This window comes from Aquarana catesbeiana, linkage group LG10 (genome assembly GCF_042186555.1).
Source record: "Aquarana catesbeiana isolate 2022-GZ linkage group LG10, ASM4218655v1, whole genome shotgun sequence".
Lineage (NCBI taxonomy): Eukaryota > Metazoa > Chordata > Amphibia > Anura > Ranidae > Aquarana > Aquarana catesbeiana.
In genome coordinates this window covers 167,856,978-167,875,838 of record NC_133333.1, presented here as the reverse complement: position 1 = coordinate 167,875,838, position 18,861 = coordinate 167,856,978, and the positions used below count along the sequence as shown (strand labels likewise).

The following is an 18,861-nucleotide window of genomic DNA, read 5'->3' as shown; positions in this document are numbered from 1 at the left end:
CCTCTCATGCAGCCGACTGCATTTGGTTGGGGATGTGAATGGGGGAAGTACGGGCGCTGCAGAAGTGGTGGGTTCCCAATTAGGATTGGCGAATGCAGCAGGAAGGGCACTATGGGCACGACGGGCCTGTGTTTGTCTTCTTGGTGGCAGCGGGACACTACTTGTGCTTGCCACCTCACCAGCTTGAACTGCACTTATGGGACTCGCCACGTCACCAAGTGTTACTGCAGTGCTGGTTTGACTACGACCGGGGTGTACTAGGCTGCTGGTGCTTGACAGTTCAATAAAAAGCTACCAAAAAAACTGTTAGCGATCGCAGGGATCAGGCCTGACTCTGTGAACGCTGCAGTTATGCGTTAAGTGTTTTGTAAGTGACAGTGATCGATCGATACTGCACTTGGGTGGGCTGGGCCGGGCGAAGGGGCAAAATGCAGGTGCTAGCAGGTATCTGGGCTGATCCCGCTAACACTGCATTTTTGGGAACCCTAAACTGCTGGGGACGCCAGTATAGATCTGATCGGATCAGATATTGATCCGTTCAGATACTATACCACTAAGGGAGGTGTACGGTGCGTGCGTGGGTGTTAGCGGTACTGGCGCTAATCTGACGCTGCTTGGGGCTGGTGCTTGCCAGTTCACCAAAATACTACCAAAAAAACTGTTAGCGATCGCAGGGATCAGGCCTGACTCTGCGAACGCTGCACTTATGCGTTTAGTGTTTTGTAAGTGTCAGTGATCGATCGATACTGCACTTGGGTGGGCTGGGCTGGGCCGGGCGGAGGGGCAAAATGCAGGTGCTAGCAGGTATCTGTACTGATCCCGCTAACACTGCGTTTTTGGGAACCCTAAACTGCTGGGGACGCTAGTATAGATCTGATCGGATCAGATATTGATCCGATCAGATACTATACCACTAAGGGAGGTGTACGGTGCGTGCGTGGGTGTTAGCGGTACTGGCGCTAATCTGACGCTGCCTGGGGCTGGTGCTTGCCAGTTCACCAAAATGCTACCAAAAAAACTGTTAGCGATCGCAGGGATCAGGCCTGACTCTGCGAAAGCTGCAGTTATGCGTTTAGTGTTTTGTAAGTGACAGTGATCGATTGATACTGCACTTGGGCTGGGCCGGGCGGAGGGGCAAAACGCAGGTGCTAGCAGGTATCTGGGCTGATCCCGCTAACACTGTGTTTTTGGGAACCCTAAACTGCTGGGGACGCTAGTATAGATCTGATCGGATCAGATATTGATCCGATCAGATACTATACCACTAAGGGAGGCGTATGCTGCGTGCGTGGGTGTTAGCGGTACTGGCGCTAATCTGACGCTGCCTGGGGCGACGCATATCACCGCCGGGCGATCAGGGGGCTAAACCTTTATTCGGTAATAAACGGCGGGTGCCCTGACACTATAAAAAATAAACAAACTAACCAGCGTCACCCGTAACAGTTATACGGTGATCAGTGGTGAAAGGGTTAACTAGGGGGCAATCAAGGGGTTAAAACATTTATTAGATAGTATATGGGGGTCCCTGACGCTATAAAACGCTGACGGCGAACCTAAATATTTACCTCACTAACTAGCGTCACCAGCGACACTAATACAGCGATCAGAAAAATGATCGCTTAGCGACACTGGTGACAGGGGGTGATCAAGGGGTTAAAACTTTATTAGGGGGGGTTAGGGGGGTATCCTAGACCTAAAGGGGGGTAATACTAACTGTCCCAACACTGTAACTGTCACAAACTGACACCAATGCAGTAATCAGAAACAAAAAAAAAAAAAAAAAAACTGCTGGTGTCAGTTTGTGACAGGGGGGGGGGGGGGGATCGGGGTGTTTAGTGTGCCTGGCATGTTCTACTGTGTGTGTGTGTTGTGCACTCACATACCTGTCTTCTCTCCTCGGGCCGGAACGGAAATTACCGAGCCGAGGAGAGATGACATCATTTCCTTTGCTGCTGTTTAGCATACAGCAGCAAAGGAATGTTCTCATTGGCCGGCGGCGATCGCGAGGGGGGGGCCACGAACGGATGGCCTCCCCCTCACCTCCGATCGCCGGGGGACAAAAGACGACCGCCTCGGGCACCGGGGGGGGGTCCGGTAGGACCCCCCACCCGCGGAAGGCAAATCACGTATATGTACGTGATTTTGCCTGTCCGTGCCACCTTGCCGACGTAAATCGGCGTGAGGTGGTCGTCAAGTGGTTAAAGAGCGCCTGTCCCTGTGAGCTCGCACGCAGAAGCGAACACATACGTAAGTCCCGCCCACATATGAAAATGGTCAAACCACACATGTGAGGTATCACCTCGAACGTTAGAGCGAGAGCAATAATTTTGGTCCTAGACCTCCTCTGTAACTCAAAACATGTAACCAGTAAAAATTTTTCAAGCGTCGCCTAAGAGGATTTTTAAGTAGCAAAGTTTGGCACCATTCCACAAGCGTGTGCAATTTTGAAGCGTGACATGTTAGGTATCTATTTACTCGGCGTAACTTCATCTTTCACATGATGCAAAATCATTGGGCTAACTTTACTGTTTTGTTTTTTTTTCCAAAAAAAATGCATTCGAAAAATTGCTGCACAAATACCATGAGAGATAAAAAGTTGCAATGACCGCCATTGTATTCTCTAGGGTCTTTGCTAAAAAAACATATATAATGTTTGGTGTAATTTTCTAGCAAAAAAAATGATGATTTTTACATGTAGGAGAGAAATGTCAAAATTGGCCTGGTACGCAAGTGGCTAAAAAAGAAAAAAAAAAAAAGGTAAAAGAACCTAGGACCATAAACATCTACCCCCACAGGGTGAGGGGAAAAAAAATAGGATTTTTTAAAACAGCTTACCTGTAAAATCCTTTTCTTTCGAAGGACATCACGGGACACAGAGCCACAGTAATTACTGATGGGTTATATAGGTATCACTGGTGATTGGACACTGGCACACCCTATCAGGAAGTTCAACCCCCTATATAATCCCTCCCCCTTGCAGGGATACCTCAGTTTTGTAGCCAAGCAATATAGTGTATTAGAAGAGGGGCGGGACCTCTGTGTCCCGTGATGTCCTTCGAAAGAAAAGGATTTTACAGGTAAGCTGTTTTAAAAAATCCTATTTTCTTTCTTGAACATCACGGGACACAGAGCCACAGTAATTACTGATGGGATGTCCCAGAGCAATGCTACCTGAGGGGGGGGGAACCACGACCAAGTAGGGTGCAATCAGACCTGAGGACCCTGTACCGCTGCCTGCAGCACATTACGCCCAAAGGCGATATCCTCATGCCTTCTCACATCCACCTGATAGAATCTGGTGAATGTATGAACTGAAGACCAGGTTGCGGCCTTGCAGATTTGAGCCATAGAGGCCCGGTGATGCACTGCCCAAGAAGCACCAATAGCCCTTGTGGAATGTGCCCTGATCTGAAACGGAGGAATCTTCTGTTTCAAACCGTAAGCTTGAATGATCAACTGTCGAATCCATTTAGAAATGGTAGCTTTTGACGCTGCCTGTCCTCTATTGGGACCCTCTGGCAGCACAAACAAAACATCCGTCTTGCGGATCTGAGTAGTTGCCCCTAGATAGGCCTTAACTGCTCTTACTACATCCAACGAATGTAGAGATCTCTCTTCCGGAGAACAGGGATCTGGAAAAAAGGAAGGTAGAACAATGTCTTGGTTTAAATGAAAATCAGAAACCACCTTCGGTAAAAAACTAGGATGAGGGCGTAGTACCACTCTATCCTTGTGTATAATCAAATAAGGCTCCTTACAGGAAAGAGCTGCTAATTCTGATACTCTTCTAGCAGAAGAGATGGCCACCAGAAAAATTAATTTCCTTGTCAACAAGACCAAAGGAATCTGACTTATTGGTTCAAAAGGCTGTTTCTGTAACACAGCCAGGACCAAATTCAAGTCCCAGGGGTTTAGGGGCGCTTTAACCGGAGGATTAAGACGCATCACCCCCTGCATAAAGTTTCGGACCAAAGAATGCGAAGCAAGTGGCCGCTGAAATAATACTGATAAAGCAGAAACCTGGCCCTTGATGGTACTCAAGGCCAGCTTCATCTCTAATCCCATCTGTAGAAAATCAAGGATTCTACCTATGACATATTTCCTGGGATGCCAACCTCTGGATTCACACCAGGTTATATAAGCCTTCCAGACTCTATGATAAATCATCCTGGAAGCTGGCTTCCTTGCATTAATCAAGGTAGATATGACAGGACCTGAGAGCCCACGACTCTTCAGAACGTGGGTCTCAATAGCCAAACCGTCAAATTTAGCGTTTGTAAGGCAGGATGGAACACTGGACCCTGAGATAACAGGTCTGGGCGTACCGGTAGGGTCCACGGGGAACCCACCGTCATCCTTACTATTTCTGCATACCAAGTCCTTCTGGGCCAAGCGGGGGCCACCAGAAGTACCGACTTCCTTTCCTGCCTGATCCTGCGAAGGAGTCGTGGTAGTAGCAGAATAGGCGGGAATGCGTAAATCAGTGAGAACCGATGCCACGGAATCACCAACGCATCCGTCCCGCATGCAAGAGGATCTTTTGTCCTTGCCACAAATCTGTCTATCTTTTTGTTGAATCGGGATGCAAAGAGATCTACATCTGGAACCCCCCATCTTTGGCATATGGCCCAAAAGACGTCGGGATGCAGAGACCATTCCCCTGGAAGTAACTGCTGGCGACTTAGATAGTCCGCCTGCCAATTCTCTATTCCCGGGATGAAAACTGCCGATATGCATGGCACATGCATCTCTGCCCAGACTAAGATCTGGTTCACCTCTTTCTGAGCAGCTCGGCTCCGGGTGCCTCCCTGATGATTGACATAAGCCACTGCTGTGGCATTGTCGGACTGGATCCTGACCGGACAACCCTGTAGCCTGATAGTCCAGGCTTTTAGAGCTAGATGTATCGCCCGGATCTCCAGAATGTTGATGGGTAAGGTCCTCTGTCTTGGACCATACCCCTTGGACCGCAGCCTGTTCCAGAACTGCTCCCCAACCTGACAGACTGGCATCTGTTGTTACCACCGTCCAGGTAACCGGTAGAAAGGATTTCCCCTTCTGCAGGTTTTCGGGTATGAGCCACCAATTGAGGCTCTGACGCACCGCATGCGACAGGTGCATCGGAAAGTCTAATGCCTGAACCTTCTTGTTCCAGGTCGACAGAATACTGTGTTGCAGCATTCTTGAGTGAAACTGAGCATAGGGAACTGCTTCGAATGAAGACACCATCTTCCCTAGTAGCCTCATACAAAGGCGGACTGAGGGACCCTTCTTGGTCCTTACTGTCAGAATCAGCTCTCTCAAAGCAGTGATCTTTGCCTGGGGTAGAAATATTTTCTCCTGGCTTGTATCTATAATCAGACCTAAATACTCCAGTCTTCTTACTGGTTTTAGGAAAGACTTTTCTAAGTTGAGGATCCAACCCAGGTGTTCTAGATACCTGACCGTGGTCCTCAAGTTTCCATTCAAAGAGGCTACCGACCGGTCTATCAAAAGCAGGTCGTCTAGGTATGCTATGACAGCTATACCCTGAGCCCTTAATCTGGCCAGAGGAGGAGCCAAGATCTTTGTGAACACTCGAGGTGCAGTGGCTATCCCGAAAGGCAGAGCCACAAACTGGAAATGGCGCCCTCCTACCTCGAAGCGCAGAAACTTCTGATGAGCAGGAAAAATGGGCACATGCAGATATGCATCTCTGATGTCTATTGATGCCAGAAATTCTCCTCCCTGCAGGGTGGGAACTACTGTTCGAATTGATTCCATGCGGAAGGATTGAATCCTTATGCCGCGTACACACGAGCGGACTTTCTATCCTACTTGGTCCGGCACACTTTCCGACGGACTTTGTCCGCCAGGTGCGCCGGACTTTAAAACGGACGGACTTGCCCACACACGCCGGGACTTTCCGGCGGGCTAAGTCCGCCCGTCTTTCCGACGGACTTTCGCCGGAGTTCCGGCGGACTTTCAGAATGAACGGACTTGCCCACACACGGACAAGTCCGTTCATTTTGAACGTGACTCAGGTGCGACGGGACTAGAAAAGGATGTCAATCTTGCCGCTTTTATCGGCGAGATTGACACCTTGCTAGCCCCGTCGCGGGGCATACCAGGCCCTTAGGTCTGGTATGGATTATAAAGGGGAACCCCGCTACGCCGAAAAAACGGCGTGGGGTCCCCCTAAAATCCATACCAGACCCCGATCCGAGCACGCAGCCTGGCCGGTCAGGAAAGGGGGTGGGGACGAGCGAGCGCCCCCCCCCCCTCCTGAACCGTACCAGGCCGCATGCCCTCAACATGGGGGGTGGGTGCTTTGGGGGAGGGGGGCGCCCTGCGCCCCCCCCCCAAAGCACCTTGTCCCCATGTTGATGAGGACAAGGGCCTCTTCCCGACAACCCTGGCCGTTGGTTGTCGGGGTCTGCGGGCGGGGGCTTATCGGAATCTGGGAGCCCCCTTTAATAAGGGGGCCCCCAGATCCCGGCCCCCCACCCTATGTAAATGAGTATGGGGTACATGGTACCCCTACCCATTTACCTAGGAAAAAAGTGTAAGTAATAAAACACACTACACAGGTTTTTAAAATATTTTATTAAACAGCTCCGGGGGGGGGATCTTCCTCCGGCTTCGGGGGTCTTCTTCCGGCTTCGGGGGTCCCTCCGCTTCATCTTCTCCCGGCGTCCGGTTGGTTCTTCTCCGCTCTCCGGCCTCTTCTCCCGGTGTCGCAGGTCTTCGGCCGGCCCCTCCGCTCTCTTCATGTAGCTCTATTGCGAGCGGAGGTCCGGACTTCTGGGCTTCTGGGCTTCTGGGCTTCTGGGCTTCTTGGCTTCTCTTCTCTTCCCCCAGATGTTGACACGACGCTCTCTCCGGCTGGACTGGTCTCTGAGGGCTGCGTTGTGACTTATATAGGCGGAGACCCCGCCCCCATATGATGTCACAGTCCTTGGGCATGCTGGGACTGTGACGTTTTAGGGGGCGTGGTACACTAATACACTTATTAGTGTCTAGTCATTTTCAACCAAATTTGAAGGGGGATCCATGTGGCTCTCTCCCTCTGGGTAAGTTTCCCTGTGGGAGAGAACCACTCCATATATTCTATCAAATGTGAAACAATTTACATTACGGCATTTTGTGAACTGCCAGACTGTGGGCATTGTGTACATGTTGAGATGTCTGACTCATTTGTTATAGGTGTAGCACACCCCCTAAAGAGCTGTTGGTGAATTTGGTCCTCTTCCCCCCTTTGTTGCACACACAGCTAGTTTTTTCATTGGCTCAGGAAACAATCTAGAGGTTCTTTTTAAGAGTTTTTTTTGTATTGGAGAAAGGAACTTGGATAGGGATGGGGAGTATGGAATACCCCTGGTAAACTTTAACTGGAACAAACTTGAGAACTAACGAAAGGCGTAGATCCTGAAAAAGCAATTTAATTGCGAAACGCATTGATTTTAGACACCATACAAGGGATTGTTTCACATGTTGTTTCTAATGAATCTTAGCACAATTAATCTAAAGATGTTTACATTTTAAGAATCTGTAACAGATTTTGTTTTTAATTGTATAATGAAGATGTTACTGATTTTATACATATGTGTTTGTTCTCTCTGGTTGGCACATTAAAGTCCCATTTTCTGTGATCCAATTTTTATGAAGGGATGGTGCCCACAGAGTAATTAAGAACAAGACACACCCACACCCACACAGATTTCCCCGGGAGCCCTTCTAAATTAGAAGGCAGCCACCAACTCCCTAAAAGTCAGCACATTAGACCCCTCCGTATCCTACTATGAAATAGCCAGTGCCAGTCACCTACTGTAAAGCCAAAAATTACCATCTGGGATATCTATGAATCAACTTTATTAAAGTTGCTTTTTGTATGGAAAGTCTCTGAGGGCTTCCACAAAGCTGTAGATATGGTATGAAAAACAAGGAGCGCACTGGTAACTTATAGTGACTGCTTCTATGAAAATATTTATGCATTTGTTTGTAATGTCATGTTCATTTTAAAATGATTCTGAAATCAAACATTGATAGTGGCACTTGTAAAAATGGTAGTGACAGGTGAACTGTGCTGGGAATGCAAGAAAAGAGATAGATATTTCTGTTATAGTCCCCATACAGCTAATTAAACCTGTCACATCTGCTCAAAATCTGAACTGTGTTTGGTGGGTTGAGATTTTAAAGCCCTCCAGGCAGAATTTTTTTTCCCCATACAATGGGGCTGTGCCCACACTCTATGGGTAACTGCTCATTTTGTCTAGTGAGTGAACACAGCACCTATACTCACCCAATACTCCTTCAATCCTCTGGAAAATGGTGCTCCATCACCTCCAGAAGTGGACTGTTCCTGATGTCTTCACGTCCAGAGCTGGTCTCAGGGAGTGATGATGCCAGGAACAGTCCACCGCATAAGACCGCTGGACCGTAGAGGGCAGGAACTGAAGGGATTGCTGTTGCACTGGGAGGATTGGAGGATTAGGTGAGTATATCTTGGCTCTCTACTGCATGGTAAAAAAAAAAAAAATTGCCCTGAGTTCTGCTTTAGGAATAAGTTTAGCAATCCTTTCAGTGAATAAACACGTGAACTAAACTCAGTACTGTGGCCATCTGAAGGTGTTCTTTGAGGCAGTGTTTGTGGTGCTGTACTTACGGCCTGGAATGGGCAGTTTCGTATCTCTCAAAGGCATGGGAAAGGTCGTGCTTGTTGTTCATGTAACACTGCGTGCACAGATCATAGTCAAAGCAGACTTTACACTTCCAGCGCATGCCACGAATTCCATGCTTCTTACAGCAGTCACAGATGATATTTGGATGGCGGACACCTGAGGAACAGGAAAACCTGTTACAGCTGGGACATGGTTACTGGTGGCACCATACAAAATAGTGGACAATAACAACACAATCTTCTTCGAAGGCCAATATCCCTGTACCTTTAGCTTAAAAATGGTTTAAAAAGAACAGATGGCAGAAATCTTGGATGGGATTACTGGGCAGGATGTAAGATATGTGATGGAAACCATCCTTCTTTACTAAACCTCTTTCATTCTATAGATCTTCTAATCTGATAAGATTCTAAGACATACTGACCAAGAAATGCTCCTCATGTTCCTTATGGATATACTTTTAAAGGTTAGGCTAGCCATACATTATACAATTTTCCTTTACAATTACCAAAACCATATCAAATGGGGTCAAACCTAAACACGTTCAATTTGTATGCAATGAGGCAGGCCCTTACACTACATAGCTGAAGGTAAATCTAAGGCCGGTCATAGACGGTTTAAGATTCGAACCAAGCATGGGCAGGCTGAATGTACCAAGTTGATCGATATATATACTTGGGTACAACCAGCCTGCTGGATTTTACTTGTGATTATTGCTAGTGGCTGCTACAGCCACTAGCAATATTCACTGTCTCAGTGGGAGGGATTCCCCTATCAGATCTGTCTGTGTTGATGGAGGAATCATGTGAATTGCGTGCGAATGCAAAGAAATTTGCATTGTGTATGCCTTGTTAAAAAGAAATTGAAAAAGAAAATTGTATAATGTATGGCCAGCTTAAGCTAATTAACCAACCAGCATGTTTTAAGTTTTTGGGTGGAAGCCAATGCAAACTTAAAGAACATACAAAATCCATGCGGATAGTGTACTTGGTAGACCTTAAAATCAAGACCCCAGTGCTGTACATAAAGAAATCCAACCACCACAGATGCCAAAGCTATTTAGTTTAGGCAACCTAAAGCTGTCATGACACGTCAGTTGACCCAAAGCTGCTACGATTGGTCACACAACCTGCAGCAGTTCTGCATGGTGGGAACCAACGTCAGCAGATTTGTCATTCATGTTAAAGATAGGCCACATGATCTGAACCGGTACGCTACATCTCCCCATGAGTGCTACATCTCTGTCTCTTTCATTTAACTGGAACTAACTCCACAGTGTACATCTGATATAAAGTGGAGATCTTATTTAGGCTATTAATATGACCCAACGAGCATTATCATTACATACCTGTCTGAGCATTATCATACAGCAACAGATCGTAGGAGCCTTGGAATCCAGTGCGGTAGTTTGTTCTTGTGCCATGATCCCACTGAACCACTACAGTTTTATCAGGTGTTGTAGGGCTGCCTTGGCGTCCAATTTCTACCACAGTACCCACGCTGCCCTCGCCATTGTCCTGGTTAACCCATTTCCAGTCAATGCCTCGAACCACACGCATTCCCACCTGCATGGCTGCAGTACAGTCCCAGTCCATATTATCCCTCCAGGGTAAGTGTAGAGCACATTAGGAAAAACGTTTGTCCCTCAAGCCGACGGCCAGGACAAAATTCCAGCGTAGAAGTGTCTATTTAGCCCTGAAAAAACAAATATTTTAAATAAGTGCACTTTTAATGCATTTGTACATATTTTGGAAAGGTACATAAACCACCTACAATTTACAAAAACACACCGACAATGAGACATGTGTAAGCTAATCTGTGCCCACAACAACTCTGCTACAGAGACCTGCGCTGCGACAATGAAAGCAGGTTCTGGCCGCTACACCTGTGGATGTGTCCCCCATGGAGAAGAACACTTTGCTGTAAGAATTTCACCCTAGCCTAGGTCCTTAACTAGTTATATAGCAATTCCAAGTAACAAATTAAGATGGTATTAAACACAAAAGTAAACATTTATTATATTGCAGCTTATCAATCCTCAGATGTGAAGGCTGCATTCGTTTTCTTTTTTAGGCTTTCTTTCTTCGATTTTTACCTGTTGATCCTGCCAGCAAGTCTGTTATTTTTTCAACAGAACAAGCTCTCCTGAAAATGCATTAGTTAGAGCAGGGGCCCCCAGGCCATGGCCCAGTGCCAGTCCGTGAACTGTTGGGGGTTGGGGGCTGACGGCAGCTCCATCTTTATTGACAGCTGCTTTTATTGCTGCCCGGGCTCCGCCTCTTGTTGTTTCTTTCCCTCTTCCCCTCCACAAGAACTGGTCTTCTCCAAAATTACAGCAAAGACTAAATCACCAGTGTCAACCCCGGACCTCTAGTGGCTGCTCTGGCGATACAGCAGCAGCACAGAGGTCTCATAATGGGCTATGCAGGAGACACCCTGCAGTCAGGCCACTCCACATCATCCACTCAGAGCCCGGCCAAATTAAGACCCAGGCGGGACTCAGCTGTTGTTAGTTGGCAGCAGGGGACCTCTATGTGTTTGCTGTGCCTTGGGGTGTCAGAAAGAGAGCAACCTGCACTTATTGACAGGGGGTGGAGCTTCACTTTCTCACCTGTTGCTTACCCCTTCCTGTACGGCAGTTTAATATAATAGTCCTTTATTGTAGCCAGCAGGGGGTGAGCGACAGGCGAGCGCAGCTCCGCCCCCTGTCAATAAGTGGTGGCTGCTCTCCTCCTTCTGACGCCCCGCAGCACAGCAAAAACTGCACGATTAATCATTTTAAAACATTGCGGTCTCGATTCAACCCCCCTCGCGATCTTAATCCGGCATTTCCTCAATTCTAAGTAACAAGTGCAGAGCCGTTCTCTGCTAAGAGCTGTCAAAAAAAAAAAAAAGGCAAATGTTTACCAACAACATGCGCTGAAAGAAATAACTATAAAATTATATTATGGTTCTTTTAGATCAAAAGGGACGAAGTTCGGTCTGTAAATGAGGGCAGTTTAACCACTTAAAGACTAAGCCTTTTTCTGACACTTGTTGCTTACAAGTTAAAATCAGTATTTTTTGCTAGAAAATTACTTAGAACCTCCAAACGTTATATATTTTTTTTTTTTTGCAGAGACCCTAGAGAATAAAATGGTGGTTGTTTCAATATTTTATGTCATACTGTATTTATGCAGCGGTCTTTCAAACGCAATTTTTTGGGAAAAAAATACACTTACATTTTTTTGTATAATGTAAAAGATGATACGCCGCGAGAAACACCACCACCCCTGGAAAAACTGGCCACGTGATACCGGTCCCTGGCACCGAAAAGGTTGGGGACCGCTGAGCTAGAGCGCTGAGACAAACCATTTACCACTGGCAGGGGTGCTTACAATGACCTTTTTGAAATTCATGTAACACCTTTATCCCAAAAGGAAAAAAAAAACTTGCTGTAACTGCATATAAAGTGTTAGCTAGAGTTTGGCTTCAATGTATCAGTATATGTGCTAGTATATCTAACACTCCCTGAAGTGTGCCCCTTCATCCAGAGTGGGGCACTCTAATAAAGGTAATAAAGGAGATGTGTTACTGGCCAGATCACAAGATGAAAACAGAGGGAAAAAAAGCCTAAAAAAAAGCAATGCAGCCACCACATCTAATGATTGGTAAGCTGCAATATATTACTTGGGTATATTGCAATATATTATTTTGCTTTTGGGTTTAATATCACTTACAATTTTTGAGCAGTTAACATTATCCAGCAAAAACTGCAGCTGTGCTAATATAAAGCTTACTCATTTTACCCCAGTCTCAGTTTTCTGTAACCTATTTCAGCAAGTGTCCACATGAAATACAGTATATATGCATTGGATTCACACGAAAATAGTGCAGGAACCTTTTTTTTCCCACACTCCATTTCCTGTCCGAATTCACAGTTCACACTGCGATCTGCGAACCGATCTGGGGGTGTCATTAATTTTGTATTGACACCTGCAGCTGTTCAGTGTGAAATGCCTGATAGGGAGATGCAAAGCAGGAACTGGCACTGGAATCGTGCTGGTTCCTGCATTGCATATGTGTGAACTGGGGCTTAATGTGTTTTATGGATGTTATTTACCTGTAAAAGCCTCCCTTGTGCAGACTTCTAAAAGCTCTGAGACTGTTGTTGGGTGCCATCAAACTCAGAGTTGTCACTCACATACAACTTCCTTGATATGGGGGGCCTTGAGTATGGTCCTCAACATCATCAAAGGACCACACATAAAATTCAGTGAATAGTCACTGTCACAGTAGAAACACAATAAGATATAGTCAAAGACTATGAGCAGGATACAAGATATAGTAAGAGAATGAGGATACGGAGACTTCAGACATGATACAAGAGATAGTAAGAGAATGAGGATACAGAGACTTCAGACATGATACAAGCAGTGGCGGCCCATCCATAGGGGCGCACGGAAGCCTCCCCCCCATCCATGCGTCCGGCCCCCTGATCTACATACAGGGAAGGCAGGCCATGGATTAAAATGGGGGGGGGAGGTGTTTTGCGTTGAAGCATGTGATTAGAGCCTGAGGCTCTAAAAGGCTTTAAAATAGGTTGGGCTTGGGGCGCAGAGCACTGTGCTCCGAGCCCACCCAGATGTGTGACATTAGGGAATGAATATTCACTATTTCCACACTGATTCTCCTCCCAGCCAATCAGGAAGCGGGTCTTGAAACCCGTTTCCCAATTGGCTGAAAGAAGCTACGCTGGCCACCGGGAGGAGGAGGGAAGAGCTGCAAGGAGAGGAGATGCAGGGGAAGCTAGAGGGCCCCCCTTCTGTCACCCAGAGGGAAGCTACGCTGGCCACCAGGAGGAGGAGGAGGAGGGAGGAGACCCGCCACTGGAGGAGATGCGAGGAGAGGAGATATAGAAGCCGGTCGTCTGGAGGGAAGCCGAGACTTCAGACATGATACAAGAGATGGTAAGAGAATGAGGATACAGAGACTTCAGACATGATACAAGAGATGGTAAGAGAATGAGGATACAGAGACTTCGGACATGATACAAGAGATGGTAAGAGAATGAGGATATGGAGACTTCAGACATGATACAAGAGATGGTAAGAGAATGAGGATATGGAGACTTCAGACATGATACAAGAGATGGTAAGAGAATGATGATACAGAGATTTCAGACATGATACAAGAGATGGTAAGAGAATGAGGATACAGAGACTTCAGACATGATACAAGCATAGGCGTGCGTACAGGGTGTGCCGGGTGTGCCCAGGCACACCCTAATCACCCCATGCACATTAGTGTTATCACTCTGTGTAGCAGCAGGAACATGGTTAAGATCTTCCTGTTACCTGCTCTGCCAAAACAAAAGTGTTTATGCTCTTCTCTTTCACTGTGCCGGAAGGGAGATCAATGTGCTGGGTTCATATATATGTAGACACATGCATGTGTGTTAGAGCTTAAGGGTGCACACCCTAATGCAATAGGCTGCGCACACCTATGGATACAAGAGATGATCAGAGACTACGGACATATTGAGGGAGATTGACAGACTGTGGACATGCTATAGGAGTGGTAAGAGAATGCAGACATGCTTCAGGAGACAGTCACTGACTGGAGACATTATATGAGACAACTAGAAATCAATGCTATAACAGGGCAATAGAGAAACACAAAATTAGTGTCGGCAGGGGCTCCGAGGGCTGCTAAAAAGTGCCAAAGGGCTGTATGTTGGGCACCAGAGCTCTATAGCATTCACCTTCGCTCTTCCCCTGGCAACTGCACAAAAGTTTATGCAGGAAGGTAGGCAGTGGAGCTGAGCCAACACAGAGAGAAATTAGGTGCTCCCAGAAAAGGAGGGAGCTAGGACATGCCAGGAGAGAGGAGGCTGCGCTAATGAATTGACTCTTCCTGGAGTAGTCAAGCTCCTTAGCAAGTTCAAAGGCACATTGCAAATGCGTATAAAAAAAGTTATGGAAAGGAAAAACACTGCTAGCAAGCATTGAAAACGCTCTGATTTTGACCTGAAAATTTTTAAAGTAGCTGACAGGGTAAATTGGGAAACTACAGTGGAGGAGGTGTAATTATGCCTCTTATAAGAGGTTTTAAATGTGGGTTACTATCTGTCAAGTTAAATCATTCAGGAGAGGTTGTAAAAACGTCCCGTCCCGTGTACATGAGGCTTTACACTACATACAAATGGGGGACCGCAACAACAGAATAGTGGATGGGAATCTGAAGTGCATTTGTAGAAAGGCTTCCATTTCTATTTCCTACGTGCAGAAATACTTGTGCTGTTTTCATCTGATTAGACATAGACAAGCCTGGGGACTAAAATAAAGCTGATAGCTTATTCCTATCAGGACTACTGGCTGCACAGATAATTCATTCATTTAAATGCATTACATCGGGGCTATGCTTGCTGTCAGTGGTTTAAAGATATATCAGCGAAGCAAAAGAAAAATATCAATGTAATTAGTATACATGTCTGGAGCAGTTCTGTAAAAATAGGCCATCTTAAGTAGAAGCAGGCAACATAAAATACATATTTCATTGTAAGATATATATTATTATATGTGAGTGTGTGTGTGATCTATATCTACGCATACACTATATATATATATATACACATACATATATATATATATATATATATATATATATATATATATATATATATATATATACATACATACATACATACTTATATATACACATATATATATATATATATATACACACACATATACACACTGACCACTTTATTAGGTACACCCTGCTAGTACCGGCTTGGACCCCCTTTTGCCTTCAGAATTGCCTTATTTCTTCATGCCGTAGATTAAGAAAGGTATTGGAAACATTCCTGAGAGATTTTGGTCCATATTAACATGATAGCATCAAGCAGTTGTTGCAGATTTGTTGAATTTCCCATTCCACCACATCCCAAAGGTGCTCTATTGGATTGAGATCTGGTGACTGTGGAGGCCATTGGAGTACAGTGACCTCATTGTCATGTTCAAGAATCCAGAGGTGAGATGATTTGAGTTTTGTGACATGGTGCATTATCCTGCTGGAAGTAGACATCAGAAGATGGGTACACTGTAGTCATAAAGGGATGGACATGGTCAACAACAATACTCAGGTAGGCCATGGAGTTTAAACGATGCTCAATTGGTACTAAGGGGCCCAAAGTGTGCCAAGAAAATACCCCCCACACCATTACACCACCATCACCAGCCTGAACCGTTGATACAAGGCAGGATGGATCCATGCTTTCATGTTGTTTACTCCAAATTCTGACCCTACTATCTGAATGTTGCAGCTGAAATCGAGACTCATCAGACCAGGCATAGGTGTGTGCGCAGGGGGTGTGCCTTGCTTAGATTTCCCTAAAGTCCACCACGCAACTGATACCATCCACTGCTCTACTGATAACATCCATGTTATAAAATGTTTGTTTACTTTAATTTATAAGATTGTCTGTATATGTATATATATATATATATATATATATATATATATATATATATATATATATGCGCACATATACACACACACAGGAATGTGTTTTTACAGTGGGGGAGGGGGGGGGCACCCTAATGCACACCTATGAGACCAGTCAATGTTTTTCCAATTTTCTATTGTCCAATTTTGGTGCGCCTGTGCAAATTGTAGCCTCAGTTTCCTGTTCTTAGCTGACAGGAGTGGAACCCGGCGTGGTCTTCTGCTGCTGTAGCCCAGCTGCTTCAAGGTTCGATGTGTTGTGTATTCAGAGATGGTATTCTGCATACTTTGGTTGTAACGAGTGGTTATTTGAGTTACTGTTGCCTTTCTATCATCTCAAATCAGTCTGTCCATCCTCCTCTGACCTCCGACACGAACAATTAATTTTCAATTCAGCATTTTCCTATACACAACTGCTACTCACTGGATATTTTGTCTTTTTTCGGACCATTCTCTGTAAACCCTAGAGATGGTTGTGCATGAAAATCCCAGTAGATCAGCAGTTTTTGAAATACTCAGACCATCTGGCACCAACGACCATGCCATGTTCAAAGTCACTTAAATCCCCTTTCTTCAGTCTGATGCTCGGTTTGAACTTCAGCAAGTCGTCTTCACCACGTCCAGATGCCTAAATGCATTAAGTTGCTGCCATGTGATTGGCTGATTAGCAATTTGTGTTACCAAGCAATTGAACAGGTGTACCTAATAAAGTGTCCGATGAGTGTATATACCTGTATACCCAAGGTATAAGCTGAGTAATGAGTCAACATGCGCAACAGCAGTTATACTGTAATATTTTTGGGAAAAAACTTGCATTGATCCTTAAATTCAGTACTATTAATGGTAACCTTAATCCAAATAACACCTAAGGGTCAAGTGACTCCATATGAAATAATATAAAAAAAAAAGAAATATATATATGAATATACAAAAAATTACGTGTCAGTAGATAGTTAAATCAACCTTAATACATATTAACACAATATAAAGTCCATCAATAATGAGTGTCATGTACTCCTCAGGAATGGCCCATGATGACATAAGAATCAAATGGATCTCAAAAACATAGGTGGTAATCTTCCAATATTCCTAAAACACCCAGGACTGTGCTTCCACCATCCAAAGAAGGGGTAGGTACACTTACCATAAAACGTGGACACACACACCAGCGGCGGTGGGTCAAACAGGCATGTATGGAAACCCAGATCTCAGGTCACGAACTCCAATAGTTGAAAAGGTATTCTCAGCAATGGAATAAACAGGTGAACCGGAAGCAGGAAAGCGATCACAACCTCCTGATCTATATGATATCTTTAAGGATTTCCTCCAGCAGTAGGTAAAAGGTGATCATACAAAAAAAAGGAAGGCTTCCACATGGCGTAGATCAAATGTATGGATTTAATGATTTGTTAAAAAGTACAAACATCCTTCAAGATGTGTGCATTTATAATGTGATCACGAAAAATTCATAAAACAGGCGCAGTGTGCAGAGCTTAGCAGGCAAGAAACCAACACGTTTCGTCCTATGGTACTTCAACTAGGGTATGATAAGGCCTAATGTACATGGAACGCTGAGGCAACCTCTTCTGAACGATTTTTTTTGACAGTTTCAAACCGGCGTTTAATAACGCCGTTAAGCCATGTTTGCATGCCGTGTTCGCATCTGAAGCATTTATTTAAGATAACATCATAAGGCCCTCCCAAAGCACAAAAAACAGTATTATTTAACTATTTCAGCCATTCTTTGAGACCAGAGTGCGTAGCAGCAGCTGAGAGAGCAGCAGTGTACTTGTATCTACCTTAATTTCGGTGTTTTTACTATGGATCCCATAATGAGCATATGTGAGGAAATGCTCCTGACGTTGCTGTTGATGAGGCTGGAAAGACGTTGGAAATTGTGTGCGAGGACCAGAGTTTGTCGCTACTGGACTCATCCATTGATTGTACAGTGCATGTCTGTAGGATATTTTTCCAACATGTATGTACAGCTAGTGGTGTATTGGATTGGATTATGGGCTCATTAGGGGTATATAAATGGTCTATGAAGCATTGCAAGAAATTACAAGTTTAAAAAAAAAAAAATTTAGTGTCTTTTCATCATTTGCTATCGTTTTTAAGTTTTGTAATGTAAAAAAAAAAACGTTTTCAGCAGACAGCCGGCTGAAGTCCGCTCTCTGCTGACGTCACAGAGTCGGTCTAGGCACAGCGCCATCATGACCACGGAGTCGGGATCGCCTACATCCCTGGACCGATACCCGGCTCTGCCTCTCAGCGAGCCACTGAGAGTCTGAGACGGTCGCTCCCACCCCCTCCACAGGCCATCGCTCCAGTGAGTGAGGAGGGAGCAGAGCACAGAGCTATGACTGACAACCGAGTGACCGTCAGTGTTCGATCGCTCGGTTCTCAGTGTAGATGCGACGGGGGACAGATGCAGCATCGGAGCGATGCTGTATCCACATAGGTATATATAAATAAAAAAAACATACTGTACAGTACTCTACAGCAGACACTACAGTGTACAAAAACTGCCACGATTTTTCCTCTTCTGTACTGTGCCCTGCAAACACTGCAACACTTCACATGACATCAGCATCTCTGCAAACAACAGACACAGATAGGCAGAGATAGATTAAATAATATACAGTTCACTGAAGCAATAAGGCTTAAATACACACAGGCAGACCAATACCAGGAATGTCATTTCAGAGTGTCTTCC

General features: G+C 45.3%; 1 protein-coding gene across 10 annotated transcripts in view; it reads right to left on the bottom strand.

The window, feature by feature from the left end:
• The window catches only part of MIB2 (MIB E3 ubiquitin protein ligase 2), a 240,650-nt gene that overhangs the window by 129,286 nt on the left and 92,503 nt on the right, over positions 1 to 18,861 (bottom strand). For all 10 annotated transcript variants that reach the window (XM_073602907.1, XM_073602908.1, XM_073602909.1 and 7 more), the window contains 2 exons: positions 10,006 to 10,352; positions 8,645 to 8,816 (listed from right to left, as the gene is read on the bottom strand). In XM_073602907.1, the coding sequence (XP_073459008.1) occupies positions 8,645 to 8,816; positions 10,006 to 10,252 (419 nt within the window). In that variant the 5' untranslated portion in view covers positions 10,253 to 10,352. The remainder of the gene's footprint in view (positions 1 to 8,644; positions 8,817 to 10,005; positions 10,353 to 18,861) is intronic.